The sequence below is a fragment of the Pongo pygmaeus genome, chromosome 16, assembly GCF_028885625.2.
Source record: "Pongo pygmaeus isolate AG05252 chromosome 16, NHGRI_mPonPyg2-v2.0_pri, whole genome shotgun sequence".
NCBI classification, from domain to species: Eukaryota; Metazoa; Chordata; class Mammalia; order Primates; family Hominidae; genus Pongo; species Pongo pygmaeus.
In genome coordinates this window covers 96,443,380-96,459,674 of record NC_072389.2, presented here as the reverse complement: position 1 = coordinate 96,459,674, position 16,295 = coordinate 96,443,380, and the positions used below count along the sequence as shown (strand labels likewise).

General features: G+C 39.9%; 1 protein-coding gene across 3 annotated transcripts in view; it reads right to left on the bottom strand.

The window, feature by feature from the left end:
• The window catches only part of BLM (BLM RecQ like helicase), a 101,416-nt gene that overhangs the window by 17,597 nt on the left and 67,524 nt on the right, over nucleotides 1-16,295 (bottom strand). For all 3 annotated transcript variants that reach the window (XM_054451353.2, XM_054451354.2, XM_054451355.2), the window contains 5 exons: nucleotides 15,956-16,062; nucleotides 13,806-13,966; nucleotides 8,102-8,297; nucleotides 4,544-4,734; nucleotides 562-709 (listed from right to left, as the gene is read on the bottom strand). In XM_054451353.2, the coding sequence (XP_054307328.1) occupies nucleotides 562-709; nucleotides 4,544-4,734; nucleotides 8,102-8,297; nucleotides 13,806-13,966; nucleotides 15,956-16,062 (803 nt within the window). The remainder of the gene's footprint in view (nucleotides 1-561; nucleotides 710-4,543; nucleotides 4,735-8,101; nucleotides 8,298-13,805; nucleotides 13,967-15,955; nucleotides 16,063-16,295) is intronic.

The window sequence follows — 16,295 nt, the reverse complement described above, 5'->3', positions numbered from 1 at the left end:
AACCTTTACTTCACGGGTTCAAGCGATTCTCCTGCCTCAGCCTGCCACCACGCCTGGCTAATTTTTTGTATTTTTAGTAGAGACAGGGTTTCACCATGTTGGCCAGGCTGATCTCAAACTCCTGACCTCAGGTGATCCACCCGCCTTGGCCTCCCAAAGTGCTGGGATTACAGGTGCGAGCCACTATGCTCAGCCCCTAAGAGATTTTTAAAGGCTCTAATCTGATAATAGTCTCTCTCCTATTCTCTATGCTGTTATGGGTCTAATTCTCATTTTATTTCCTTACTAACATTTTAATAGTTACATTCCACTCACTCAGATGAACTTGCATAAGCTTTATTATTTTCTTCTTTGTATGTGAAACCATCTCAACTTAGTGACATATACATTATATAAAATAGTATAATAATTGACTGCCTTTTGTTACTTAAAAGTTTTATTCAGAAACTCAAGTTTTATAAGAAAATAGACAAAAGTGATTTTTTCTATGTACTTGTAATAAATTCTTTAGATGCTCAATTTCAATTGATGTAACTCAAACATTCAAAACAGATGACTTACCCAAGAAAATGTCGACCAGCATATTCATAGTAAATCTTCCAGAAGGACCTACATGTTTTATATTTCTCGTTCCTTGTGATGAACTATGTTCTTGAACAAATCTTACAATACTTTTCACATCATCAGTCACATCTCTTGTTTTATAATCCTATGAATAAAAAGAGAATACTTTCTGCTATAATTAGGGTAACAATGCCTAGATTACTAGGGTTTAATATTAACTATGGTAGATTCATCATAACCCATTTCCAGACCAATACCAAGACTAAAACCTACGGAAATTTCAAATGTTCATGCTTATCTAAGTTCTAGAACAATTACCACTCTATGTTGTTACTGTTTCACAGAGATACATGTTGTCTTTCAACTACCTGATAGCACTCTGTGGGTAGAAACACATATATAACACACAGACAAACACACACACACACAATTTAAATCCTCCATGCCTCCTAGAATAGTGCTCTGTTACATACTGGGTGGGAACCTGTGGGGTGCCATGTAAATCCACAGATTCTAACCCCTCCGGGGTCTTTGGTGCCAGAGTCAACGCTCTTTCATCATCTCCTGTCAGTTTCCTTTCTCATTTCCTTCAGCTATCCCCAAACTCTGCCCACTTTTTAGAGTCCCCATTACTAGATGACTTTTTGCCTTCCTCTCTCCTAGTTCTCTCTACCAGCAATACTGACCACTCACAGGTGTAAAAAGCTGCATCATGCTTGGTGCTTCTGTGTATACAGTTCTCCCTACCTTCTAATCCTTGTCATTTGCACACACCAATAACCTGGAGATGAACAGGTTTCTGGTCTTAACACTAACAACTGCAAGTGATTCTGAGGCCCTATCTAGAATCATCAAGAAAAAGTGCCCTGTCACTCCATTCCTACCTTAATTTTTTTTTTTCTTTGAGACAGAGTTTCGCTCTTGTCACCCAGGCTAGAGTGCAATGGTGCAATCTCGGCTCCCTGTAACCTCCACCTCCCAGGTTCAAGCGATTCTCCTGCCTCAGCCTCCTGAGTAGCTGGGGTTATAGGCACCTGCCACCATGCCCAGCTAATTTTTCTGTATTTTTAGTAGAGATGGGGTTTCACCACGTTGGTCAGGCTAGTCTCTAACTCTTGACCTCAGGTGATCCGCTGGCCTCAGCCTCCCAAAGTGCTGGGATTACAGGTGTGAGCCACTGCACCTGGCCATCTACCTTAATTCTTGGTGATTAGGTATATAGAGCTGATCCTTTTACTTTGGCCTTTTGGTTCTTGATCTCCTCTGCTCCAATGATCCTGTCCTCCACATACATCAGCCACTCACACTTCCTACCTTAAGCTTACTAATAATGGCAACTCCTTCATTCTCAGACTACCACATCCTATCTTTCCAACTCATACCATGTGGTATTCTGACTCCAACAATCCCCTGGGAATGCCCATCTGCTGATCCTCAACCTCAGATGTCCTCCTAACTCAGCTAAAATTCCACAGTCAATCATTATAATCACTACCTCTCATAGACCCTCAGCTCTCTTGCCCTTAGATCACTTCAACATATTACCTGGCAAAACATAATGGATCCAATTCTCCATCTACGCTGTCCTTGTACCTATGTGGCTGAACTTGGCATTTTCACTGTCACTACGTGGCCACAAAGCTCAAATGGACTGTTAATGCTGTAGGCAATCATTATCTTTATACTTCCCTAGCCTATCATTCCTCCATTCTCTCACAACAGAAGTCAGCCAACTATGGCCCAGGAGCTGGATGCCTGTTTTTGTGCATAAAGTTTTATTGGAACACAGCCATGGAAGATGACTGGAAAATTGGTATATTTATTGTTTATGTCTGCATTTAGACTACAATGGCAAAGTTGTGAGTCGTTGTGACAGAGACTATGGCTGCAAAGTGTACAATATTTACGCTGTGGCCCTTTAAAAGCAAGTTTACTGACCCCTGTCCTAGACAACTATTTCATACTTTCTCCTTTCTCTTCCATCCCTTCTCTTATCCTGACTGTCAGCTGATGGCCATGCTTTAAATATCACCCATGTGCCACCAGTCTCTTTTCAGAATTTTTGAATCTTAATACGTAATTCAAGATTAGATTCCCACTTTAGGTAACCCAAACCAAACTCCTGATCTTCTCTGCCAACCAGCCTTCTGCATCTTAGCCAAGGATAACTCCATCCTTCCAGTTACTCTGCCTCCAGTTACTCTGGGACTGTAGCCCTCAAGTGATGGCTCTGGCTCTCTATTACCTCTTCCCCTCACTGGCTCTTAATCCTGCTCAGCCACATGGGCTCCCTTGCTATCTCTCGAACACACCAGGCACACCCCCACCTTAGGGCCTTTGCTCTAGCCAATGCTTTTTCCAGGAAAGCTCACATCCAGGGAGCTGCCAGCTAACTCCCTTCTTCAAGATTTTCCTCAGCTCTCATCTTCTCAGTTAAGACTTCCAAGGACCACCCCATCTAATACTGCATCCTGCACTCTACCCATTCCTCCTGTCTTTTTACTCTGCTGTGCCATTCACCACAGCTCTTATCCTTTCACGTATATTTATTGTGTATATTGTTTGTAACTGGCCTCCCTCTGCTAGAGTGTAAGCTCCACAAGGGCAGGGATTTTAATTTTGTTTAGTGATGTATCCCAAATTCCTACAACAGTGCCTGTTACACAGCCCAACAAATATCTGTTGAATGAGGGAACTGATTAGCAATGTTTACGGGATGGGGTGGGGTAGGAGGAGACAGCATGAATTTGCCAGTTCCACAATGAGAGAGATTACCCTCTGCTCTGCCTTGTGCTCCGTCTTTTTAAACTATACTTACTGAGAGTATTAAACTTTCTTTCTTTTTTTTTGATGGAGTTTCGCTCTTGTTGCCCAGGCTGGAGTGCAATGGCATGATCTCGGCTCACTGCAGCCTCCATCTACCAGGTTCAAGCGACTCTCCTGCCTCAGCTTCCCAAGTAGCCGGGATTACAAGCATGGGCCACCATGCCCGGCCAATTTTGCATTTTTTTAGTAGAGACAGGGTTTCACCATGTTGGTCAGGCTGGTCTTGAACTCCTGACCTTAGGTGATCCTCCCGCCTTGGCCTCCCAAAGTGCTGGGATTACAGGCATGAGCCACCGTTAAACTTCTATGAACACATGCATGTCGGTCTCCGCTCCAGTCTATGAATTGGTCCATACCATGGTCACTTCTGGCTCTCCAGCATCTTGCACATATAAGTTTAATACTCCCAGATAGGTAAATAATACACCAAACGTGAAAATGCTCAGTAAGCAGTAGGTTACAGTAGACATTAAAATGTAGAATTACCATGATAGGTAAAATAAGTACCTAATGATTTTAACAATCATTAGTACCTAATGAATTTAACAATCTCTCAAGGGTATTTTAGGACAGATAATAGTGAATTTATCCACAAGCAGTTACTGTTATTCTTTATAGTTAAAAAAAAAGAGTAATGTAACTGATTTGAATTCAAACACACAGTACTCTAGTTATTATTCTTTTGAGAACGAGATCTTTTAGTATATTAATTAAATATTTAAAATATTAAATATTAATACATCAATTTAAATATATTTAATTTAATCAATTTAAATTTTAATATAATGTAATATATTAATAACATTAATATATTAAATTTAAAATATTCTACCTGCCCATGTTGGATCTTTTTGGATGTTTGCATATTAATATTTCTAAAATATTCTGTAATCATCAGTGCACATATATAAACTCAATATTTTGGATATGCTGATGTCCAGTATATTTTTTAACAGGGTTCTAATTATAAAGAAAAGATACTGCATGAAATTACTTTTTAAATGTTTCCATTCCAAATTACTACTGGAAGGAAGCTGTTTTTCCCCTGTTAATCTGTTGGAGACCACCTTTTGCAATCTAATTTGTATCTACATTTTTAAAGTAAGAGAAAAAAAAATTTAATTATAAAGAATTTTAAAACTTTTTTTTTTACCTTTGTTTTACAGCAATTATCACAAGAAACATCTGGGTGTTTCTTACAAAAATCAGGATTAAATCCATTTTCACCAAAGTAGGCCAAAAGCTGTATTCTCCTGCATTCTGTTATATTTTCACAGTAATGTACCATGCTATACAAATTATTGAAGTGAGTTTCTCTTGTATGATGGTTTCCATCTTTTTCCACTAAAAGAGATGAAGAATATAGTAAGACATACTTATAAGGGAAAAATAGAGCATATCATAGAAATATTTAGAATAGATTCACATAACTTTAATATTAAATAAGAAAATTACTGTTAACAGCATTATGTCAACATGGCATTCTATAGTATAATTAACTAAGTATTAATGTTCATCCTCAAGATTTTAGTATCATAGGAATAAACGTTGGGTTTTTTTTTTTCAAATCTTCATTATCCCTAATGATGATGGTTTGACTTACATTTGCTGTATTTATCAGTCGAGCATGTACTGAACTGAACATCCCGAGGAAGCAGAGCCTGAGATTACGGCAGTGGCCATGCACTTCTCTGAGTATCTGAGGTCAAAGTAGTTGCACCAATGGTTCCAAAATTGTGCACCAACAAGCCCAGAATATTTTAAATTAAGGGAAACACAGCAATGCCTAACATCTGTTGAACATCACCCAAATTATTAGCTTGAGGTAGTTAATGGTATTAACATTAGATTGTGCTACGTTCCTATTAGCAATAGCTCATCTTTGCAAAGCTGGGTTTTTGGCAGTTGCTATGATAAAAAGAAGTATCTCAAGAAAATCAATGTGAAACAGGAAATGAGGGTGGCAGTGTCTGATTTGATTCCAATGTGTGAGAACAGCAGTGGCATACTTTCCATCAGTAAGCAACTGTCGTTACTTAAGAATTTTAACAACAGGTACAGTGGCTCACGCCTGTAATCCTAGCACTCTGGGAGGCCAAGGTGAGCGGATCACCTGAGGTCAGGAGCTCGAGACCAGCCTGGCCAACATGGCAAAACCCTGTCTCTGCTAAGAATACAAAAATCAGCTGGGTGTGGTGGTGCGAGCCTGTAATCCCTGCTACTCGGGAGGCTGAGGCTGGAGAATCGCTTGAACCCAGGAGGTGGAGGTTGCAGTGAGCTGAGATCGTGCCATCGCACTCCAGCCTGGGTGACAAAAGCGCAACTCTGTCTCAAAAAAAAAAAAAAAAAAAGAAAAGAAAATAATTTTTAAAAAATATTATTTTTTTCTTCCAGTTTATGAGTATTTTTCCCCCAAATAGTTGCTGTTATCAGGACTTAAATATCTATTAAATTGTTTGGGCCTAAATTTTTTTTTTTTTTTTTTTTTTGGCCTTGGCCTCCCAAAGTGCTGGGATTATAGGTGTGAGCCACCATACCTGGCCATGTTTGGGCCTAGCTTTAATATAGATTAAAAAAAAACACACAAATGGGCAAACCAAGTGTAAATATTTCATTTTCTTCACTGAGAATCACTTTGGTATAGTGCAAGGAACATGGACTTTGGAATCAGACGAACTTGGGTTCTGTCAGGGCTCTACCATTTACTAGTTCTGCATTTCATTTTCCTCCTCTGTAAAATGAGGAAAGCAAAGGTCTTATCTCTGAGGGTTATTGTGAAGATGAAATTAGTTGATGATACATGTAAGGCATTTAGAACGGCACACAGGAAGTGCTAAATAAACACTTATCTATAATAATTACCATTGTTATACTACTACTACAACTACTCCTATTGCTCCTGCTATATCAGTGATCCTGGGGAAAAGTTAGAAAACCTTTCTGAAGCTCACTTTTTATGAGTACCTCTATATCACAAGTTAGTTGTTTTGAACAAATAAGGTAATGAGGTGATATATGCAGTGTTGGGCACAGTGCTTGGTAAGTGCCATTTCCCATGCTCAGTACTTCTGCCAGAGTTAATTTAAAAGTGGTCTCAGCTGGGCACGGTGGCTTACGTCTGTAATCCCAGCACTTTGTGAGGCTGAGGCGGACAGATCACTGGAGGTCAGGAGTTCAAGACCAGCCTGGCCAACATGGTGAAATCCTGTCTCTACTAAAAATACAAAAATTAGCTGGGCATGGTGGCGGGAGCCTGTAATCCCAGCTACTCGGGAGGCTGAGGCAGGAGAATTGCTTGAATCTGGGAGGCAGAGGTTGCAGTGGGCCGAGATCACGCCATTGCATTTCAGCCTTTGCACTTCAGCCTAGGCAACAAGAGTGAGACTCCATCTCAAAAAAAAAGAAAAAAAAAAGTGGTCTCAAAAGAAATACATATATTTAGGAAATATATTTAACTCTCACAACCCAGGAGAAAAATGAGCAAAGAATGTAATAAAATTCTAAAATATGTATTCACTTTCACCCAGCAAGTTTAATAATGCTTACAGAGCATTTTCACGTTTGGTGTATTATTTACCTATCCTATAAGGCTGGGCGTGGTGGCTCACGCCTGTAATCCCAACACTTTGGGAGGCTGAGGTGGGCGGATCACCTGAGGTCAAGAGTTTGAGACCAGCCTGGACAACATGCCGAAATCCCTGTCTCTACTAAAAATACAAAAATTAGTTGGGCATGGTAGCGCATGCCTGTAGTCCCAGCTACTCTGGAGGCTGAAGTGAGAGAATCGCTTGAACCTGGGAGGCGGAGGTTGCAGTGAGCCAAGACTGTGCCACTGCACTCCAGCCTGGGTGACGGAGTGAGACTCGGTCTTAAAAAAAAAAAAAAAAAAAAAAAAAAAAATCTTACATAAGTAATTGCAAAAATGCCCAAAGATATTTTTATAGGGATGTTCAATACTGCATTGTTGATAACAGTGAAAAACAATAAACAAGATCTAGTAAGAGGGGATTAGTTTAATAACCATGGAATAATCATACTATGGAATTCTATAGTATGGAATTCTATAGGTAGTCAGGCTATATGTATTCATTGGAATGATAATTACATCCTATTGTTGACTGAAAAAAATCAGGTCATTATATATATAAAGTATGTATAATATAATCCCATGTACATTTTAAAATATGTGCATTTGGAAAAGGTACACACCAAATACAAGATATTGCCTGGCTCTAATGGGAGAGGACGGATGAGACAAGAGAGGCTATGGGGTGGTGGGGAGGGGTTCAGCTTGATTGATTGTGTTTTATTTCTTAAACCAGATGGTGGTATATGACAGCTCATTATTTTCTCCTTTTTATCTTCCTGCATGTTTGAAATGTGTGTTACATGCAAGAATGCATGCAGAAATTGGGTCTGAAAGGATACAAAGGAAACCAATAACTAGAGTTATTTTTGGGGCAAAACTACAAGGCATGGTTTGTAAATTTTCTGCCTTGTACACATCTGTATCATTTGAGTTTTACATAATAAGCACTTACCACTTTTATAATAAAAATGAACTAAAATAAAATTGCCAATCTGTATAAACACCTCTATTTTTCTATGATTATTTAAGGAAAACTGGACCAGAAGTACCACAATAGCAGCAGTAGATTACTATCATGAGACCGAAGATGATAGAATGTCTCTACAATGGAGCCCAGCTTACTCATTATAAGTCTTTTCAGTCTGGTCACATCATGATAGGTATAGAAAAGCAGGCAGTGAGACATTTCCCCATCTCTTCCAGCTCTGCCAGATTCTTGGTAGTAACCCTCCATAGATTTAGGGAGAGATGCATGAATCACAAATCGCACGTCCGGTTTGTCAATCCCCATTCCAAATGCAATTGTAGCACAGATAACCTGATATAAAAGCAAAAGCTTATTAGATTCATAAGGCACAGACTTCAAGGAACATTTTCCTAATACATGCTTCTAAAAGCTCTATCATTTGTTTTACTTTAAAATGCACACTACATAACAACCTAATATCTTAACTTGGTCCCACTATTTAGTATAACTAATATGAGTTTTTATACTGATAACTTGCAATTCCATTAAAACCCAAGAAGGTAAAGAGAAGCTCAGCGTGGCAGGCACTTTCTTGTATGACTTGGCATTCTCATGTAAGAAAGCCAGAATCAACTGCAGTCAGCCCACGATGTGCTGCCACTGTTCTCTGTTTTTGCTACTGAGGTGTGGGGGGTGTTGCTCACACAGTCATGATATCCAGGTCAGTGATCATAAGCAATGTGTTGCTCAGGAGCTCCAGGGTGTTCCCAGGGCTCCTCAGAGGTCACTGCTGCTAGTTCCTCCAATGGCTCAGGAACAATGCGTTCTTACCTGCTCCACTGCTTATCATCAGTTTTTCCAATGGCACCAACTGATCACACACCAGCTCCTTCTATTCATCAGCTGATTAAAGTCAAAGCTTGTACAATCTTAATGGAAACTCATGTGGGTAAAAGTCTGAGAGCTACTTATACCAAAAAAAGGAAAAACACCAGGGACTGTAGATCTTAGCCCTTACAAATTACTTAGTGGAAGCAAGGTGACAGTTCACTCTCAGGAGCTTGATAAATCAGTTTTCAAGGATATCCATTTCAGTTGCGAATTTAGGACCTAGTTAACCCAGACCAAAATGTTATATCTCCAGGCAAAATTACACTTCACAAATAAAACTGCAAGTTTTTTTTAGCACTTAAAAAAATGAATTGCTACTGCAAGAACAGTATTTCAAAGGCATCTGAAATATCTGGCAGGCAGACTGAGGCTAATGACATGATTTCAGTAACTGTGAGTACCAGCAGAAGGAACTGCAAGCTCTGGAGTATGTGGACAGTAAAGGGGTACATTTATCAACATCAGGAATGGCGGTGAGTGGCCTGCACTCTCGGTTAGTCACCCATCTACATTTACGGCACTCTGATCAAAGGCAAATCTCCTTGGAAACAGAAAGACTATTGTAGCTTCTAGTGATGGAGAGCAGGTGGAAAGGCTGCACAGCAAGATGTGTCAGCCGACAGGTCCAGAAGCATGACCCACAGAGTTCCATGAAGTCCAGGTGCATCTCCGAGTATCAGGGCAGGCACAGGGCCATGAGGCATCGCCTGCAGCCTCCAGATGAGGATGTGAGGCTGCCAACTCTTTCTGAAAGCTCTTATTTCTTGAAATTGGGAAAAGTGGCTTTGTTTAATTATGATTTCCTTCTTTATTTCTGTGCTTTTAAAACTTCAAGCCACAATCATTCTTTGTGAAGAATAATGGCCAAGTTTTATTCCATCTCATGAATCTAACGAAATCAAGTCTGTCGAGCTGGTGTAGGCTAATATTACATTCTGACTGTAAGGATCGATTAGTCTGAGAGCAGAAATAATTAGATTTTTATAAACCCCTCACTATTTTTTAACCATATTTTTTATCAAAGTTATATATGTATCTCTCCACTATAGATTATTTATACTATACATAACCATTTAAAGCACTTGAAAAAAACAATTCTTTTTTTTTTTTTTTTTTTTGAGACGGTCTGTTGCCCAGGCTGGAATGCAGTGGCGCGATTTTGGCTCACTGCAACTTCCACCCCAGGGTTCAAGCTATTCTCCTGCCTCCGACTCCTGAGTAGCTGGGACTACAGGTGTGCACCAGCATGCCAGGCTAATTTTTGTATTTTTTGTAGAGACGGGGTTTCACCATGTTGCCTGGGCTGGTCTCGAACTCCTAGGCTCAAGTGATCTTCCCACCTTGGCCTCCCAAAGTGCTGGGATTACAGGTGTGAACCACTATGCCTGGCCCTTTCCTGCAAACTTTTTCCTTATCATGTATTGTTTTTACATGTTTTCCGGTCAGTTCTGTTCCACTGATCTGCCTATAATGTACTGCAAACTAGTGTTCCTGTGTTATTAGGTTTTTTGTCAAACTCTCTTAGTTATTTTCACTTGAATATTCTTCCAGGCAAACTTTAGAAAAAGTTTATCAAAGGGGAAAAAAAAAAACAACAAAAAAACAAAACACTGGCATTTGGGTTAAATATATAAACTAATTTGGGAAGACTGAAATCAGTATTTCAGTGAAGACAAATGAGTGATATATTTCTGAACTTTTTGCATATCTGAAAATGACCTTTTGTTGGTTTCAACATAAATGACAATGAGCTGGGTATGAAATTCTTCAGTCCCAGTCTTCCTTCTTCCAATTCTGAAGACAGTCTTCTATTATTTTTGTTACATATTTGTTATGTATTTATTTATAACACACTTATCTGTTTCAATTATCCTGCTTTCTTGCTTGGGTACACTTGCTGTTCTTAGGCTGAATCCTTACCTCCTGTTGTCAACAAAGATAATTTCCACCCCACCCCATTTTAATCTCTTTTTTCCCTTGCATTCTCAAGCTACTCACTACATCACTGATTCTATTGTCTCCACTGAGACTGAGTCATTCCATTTGTGTCTTAATATATAATTCTGCTCTTAGTTTTGTTTTTCTTATTTGGATAAGCTGAATTTTTCTTTCTTTTTTTTTTTTTTGACATAGAGTCTTGTTCTGTTCCCCAGGCTGGAGTACAGTGGCACGATCTCGGCTCACTGCAACCTTCAGCTCCCAGGTTCAAGTGATTCCCCTGCCTCAGCCTCCCGAGTAGCTGGGACTACAGATGCCCGTCACCACGTCCGGCTAATTTTTGTATTTTTAGTAGAGACAGGGTTTCACCATATTGGCCAGGCCTGGTCTCAAACTCCTTGATCTCAGGTGATCTGTCCACATCGGCCTCTCAAAGTGGTGGGATTACAGGGGTGAGCCACTCCACCTGGCCATAAACTGGATTTTTATTTCTCCCTTCATCTCACCCTGTGATCTTCTTATGGAAGTTGTTGCTAGTTCACGTATATCAAGTCTTCTTATATCTTTCTCGGGATACTAAACTGATATCCTCTAAAATTTTCTGTTTTCCCAGAGAAAACAATTTTGAGAGATATTTTTCCTCTGAATCTTCAAAGTAAATACTTTTTCCTGAGCTGAAACTTTTCATTGGCTCCAAGTAATTATTAGTTGTTTTGTTGAAATTATTCCTTATATTTAGAGGGATCTATCCAAGGCTGGCATTTACCACAATAAGAGATGCTTAAAGTAGGCCGGGTGCAGTGGCTCACGCCTGTAATCCCAGCACTTTGGGAGGCCGAGGAGGGCGGATCACAAGGTCAGGAGATCGAGACTCTCCTGGCTAACATGGTGAAACGCTGTCTCTACTAAACATACAAAAAAAATAAGCCGGGCGTGGTGGCGGGTGCCTATAGTCCCAGCTACTCGGGAGGCTGAGGCAGGAGAATGGTGTGAACCCGAGAGGCGGAGCTTGCAGTGAGCTGAGACCATGCCACTGCACTCCAGCCTGGGCGACAGAGTGAGACTCCGTCTCAAAAAAAAAAAAAAAAAAAGAGATGCCTAAAGTATTCTCAGCTTTCCTCCCCACCCACCTGGGTGACGGCAAATTTCTCATCTCGGAAACAGATGCCCAATATTGTTAGTTGCTAGGGAAATGCAAATCAAAACCACAAAGAGGGCCAGGTGTGGTGGCTCACATCTGCCATCCCAGCACTTTGGGAGGCTGAGGTGGGCGGATCATGAGGTCAGGAGTTCACGACCAGCCTGGCCAATATGGTGAAACCCCGTCTCTACTAAAAATACAAAAATTAGCTGGGTGTGGTGGCGCGTGCCTGTAGTCCTGGCTACTTGGGAGGCTGAGGCAGGAGAATTGCTTGAACCGGGAGGCGGAAGTTCCAGTGAGCCAAGATTGCACCACTGCACTCCAGCCTGGGTGACATGAATTCCTTGCTTGAATTATTCACATGTGTGGTCTTCCATGTAAAAAAAAACCACAAAGAGATACCATTTCCCACACACAAGGATGAATACATTAAAAAAGCTGGACAATAAAAAATATTGGCGAAGACGTGGAGACACTGGCACCTCATACATTGCTGGTGAGAATGCAGAACTGCAGAGCCACTTTGAAAAGCAGTTTCACAGTTCCTCTAAAAGTTAAACAAAGAGTTGCCATTTGACCCAGCAAGTCCACTCCCAGGTCTCTACCCAAGAGAACTGAAAACATATGTCCATGGAAAAACTTGTACATGAATGCTCACAAAGCCATTATTCATAGTAGCCAAGAAGTAGAAACACATCGGGGACGGTGGCTCACACCTATAATCGCAGGAATTTGGTAGGTTGAGGCAGGATTATCACTTGAGCCCAGGAGTTCAAGACCAGGCTGGGCAACACAGGGAGACCTCGTCTATACAAAAAATAAAAAAATTAGCTGGGCATAGTGGTGCACCTGTGGTCCTAGCTACTTGGGAAGTCAGAGGACTGTTTGAGGTACAGTCTGCAGTGAGGAGAGATCATGCCACTGCACTCTAGCCTGAACGAAAGAGTAAGATCCTGTCTCAAAAAAAAAAAAAAAAAAAGAAACGAAACAAGCCAAATGTCTAACCAGCTGACGAGTAGATAAAAAAACTGTGTTATATCCATATAACAGAATATTATCTGACCATAAAAAGGTATGAAGTACTTATATATGCGAAAATATGGATAAATCTTGAAAAAATTATGCTAAATAAAAGCAAATAGGCCAGGCGAGGTGGCTCATGCCTGTAATCCCAGCACTTTGGGAGGCTGAGGCAGGTGGATCACTTGAGGCCAGGAGTTCGAGACCAGTTCGAGTCTCCATTAAAAATATTAAATACAAAAATTAGCCAGGCATGGTGGCGCACATCTGTAATCCCATCTACTCAGGAGGCTGAGGCAGGAGAATCACTTGAACCTGGGAGGCGGAGGTTGCAGTAAGCCGAGATCCCTCTACTGCACTGCAGTCTGGGCGACAGAGTGAGACTCTGTCTCCGGAAAAAAAAAAAAGAAAAGTCACAAAGACCACATACTGTATGATTCTATTTACATGCAATGTACAGAGTAATAAACTCTAGAAACAGGTTAGCAGTAGTTAGTAGATTTGTGGTTTCCAGGCATTAGGAGGTGGGGGAAGTGACTGGGCATGAGGTTTCTTTTTATGGTGATCAAAAATTCTGGAATTACATAGTGATGATTATTGTACAACTTTGCAAATATACTAAAAAGTACTAACTTGTTTGCTTTGAAAGGATAAATTTTATGATATGTGAATTATATCTCAAGCAGATTTTTTTTTCTGAAAGAAAAAGCAACTTTAGAAGTCTCAAAGAAAATCTGTTTTTTAAATTTCAGTCTTATTTTGATGTTTACTACCTTCAAGGTAAAAACAGTTTGCATTCTACACGTGAATGTTTGATTATATGCTATAAAATATTATTTTTATTATTTGCTTATCTTTAAAAATGTTACCTGACAGTCATCCTGATTAATCCACTTCTGCTGCACTTCATCTCTGGCAGAATCACTGAGGCCAGCATGGTAAGCAAGAGCAGCGAGCCCATCTCTCTGTAATGTGTCGGCCATGGTGTCACATTCTCGCCTGGAGAGGCAGTAAATTATCCCTGAATCATCTGCCAAGAAACCAAGAGTACTGAGAAACAAGAATTTTTAACATAAACAGCAACACAATTTACACTATGTTTTCAGAAATACATGAACCATAAATAGATCTCCCGTAGTGTTCTTATACTGCTGGAAGACCACACACGTGAATAATTCGAGCAAGGAATTCATGTGCGCTGGAAATGAGATGTGGCTTTTAATCCTGTCGCTGCTAATGACTCGTGAGGTGGACCTGGACGAACTCTGGGCTCTACTTCACACTAGATACATGTGGGTATAAAAAAGCCATCCTTGGCCGGGTGCGGTGGCTCATGCCTGTAATCCCAGCACTTTGGGAGGCCAAGGAGGGCAGATCATTTGAGGTTGGGAGTTTGAGACCAGCCTGGACAACATGGTGAAACGCTATCTCTACTAAAAATACAAAAAAAAATTAGCCAGGTGTGGTGGTGGGCACCTGTAATCCCAGCTAGTCAGGAGGCTGAGGCAGGAGAATCACTTGAACCCAGGAGGTAGAGGTTGCAGTGAGCTGAGATCGCACCGCCACACTCCTGCCTGGAGACAGAGAGAGACTCAGTCTCAAAAAAAAAAAAAAAAAAAACCAAAAACCATTCTTGCACAAACTTTGTCAAAAGCATATGGCAGTATGTATCAAGAGTCTTAGAAATACCTTTGACTCAGTTTCCTTCTGGGAAATTACTCTAGGAAATAAAAAGTGATACAAGGACATAAAAGTTTTACTTCAAACTTTAAAAATTACAAAGATTTTAATGAGCAACATTAGGGAAACAAAGGCAACTGTGAAATAAAATATACTATAACTATCAAAAGTGTTTTCTAAGTTTTTAAAAGACATGGGAAAATGCTCATGATATAGAAAGTAGATTAAGGGTAGAAATGTATATAGTATGCTAGTAGAAAAAAATGCATAGAAAAATACTGGAAATTAATAACAACATGATAACAGTGATTTTGCTCATTGAGTGATGTTTGTCTTTTGTTTCTTCTTTTTGTTGCTTTCTAAATTTTCTTTTTTGTTTTTTGAGACAGTCTTGCTCTGTCGCCCAGGCCAGAGTGCAGTGGCACAATCTCAACTCACTGCAACCTCTGCCTCCCGGGTTCAAGCAGTTCTTCTGCCTCAGCCTCCAGAGTAGCTGGAATTACAGGTGCGTGCTACCACGTCTGGCTAATTTTTGTAGAGATGGGGTTTCACTATTTTGGCCAGGCTGGTCTTGAAATCCTGACCTCAAGTGATTCACCCACCTCGGCCTCCCAAAATGCTGATTACAGGCGTGAGCCACAGTGCCTGGCCATCTAAATTTTCTTTAATGAGCATATATTATATTTATTATTATGTGTGTTGTTTTTAGAAATGGAAATTAAAAGATGTTAAAGGAAAAGTCATCTCTCTGTGACTGAGCCAAAGGTCTAGATATACACATGAAGCTATTGACATCAGCTGCCTGGGGGAGGTGGGCCTGAGCAGGGAAATCACTGACTTTTTCTTGGTAGATCTCTACTGACTTATTTGTCCACACAAATATGTATACTAATTTCTAAAAAATATAATAGAAATACAAAAAATATTCTCCATGGAAAAGTGGAAAGGGGGTTACATGGAAAACTACTATGAATTTCAGAATCTCATTTTAGTTAATATAACTCAAAGGCAGATAGGCTTGGGACAAGGCACTAAAACAAAAAGCTGTATAATTCAAACACTGATAGAAGCCTGAGGAAAGACATTGAAACCAAAAGTTATAATATATGTGTGTAGGAGGGAGTATTTAATATATTTTTGTAGAATTTATTGTTATTAAACCAAATGAGATTTTATAATTTCCAGAATTGAGAGAGTTGCAATAGTCTGCTCTATAAAGAGCAAGTTAGTGCTGTCATAATGCAAAAAGGAATGTTTAATATGCAATTTTATATATCTTATTGTGGTACTAAAAAGACATTTGTTACTTCTAGACAGCTAATCACATGGCTGTACTCACATGGGTGGTGCTTTCTGATCCATTCTAGGCAATCAAATGCCACCTTTTTAGGCTTTTTCGGTAATACATAGTATTTCAGATTATGTCTGTTAAAGCTCATGCTAAACCTAAAAAAGTCCCAAACATAAAATTTAGTTATTATGAGAAAATATAGCTTTAGGTATTGTTATAGACTACATGTGTCCCTCTAAAATCCTAACCCCCAATGTGATGGTATTAGGAGTTGGAGCCTCCGGGAGATAATTAGGTCATGAGGGGTGGAGTTATGAATGAGATAAGTGCTCAAAAATAAGTAGAGACCTTGCCGGCTCTCCCCACCCGCATATGTCAGTATACAAAG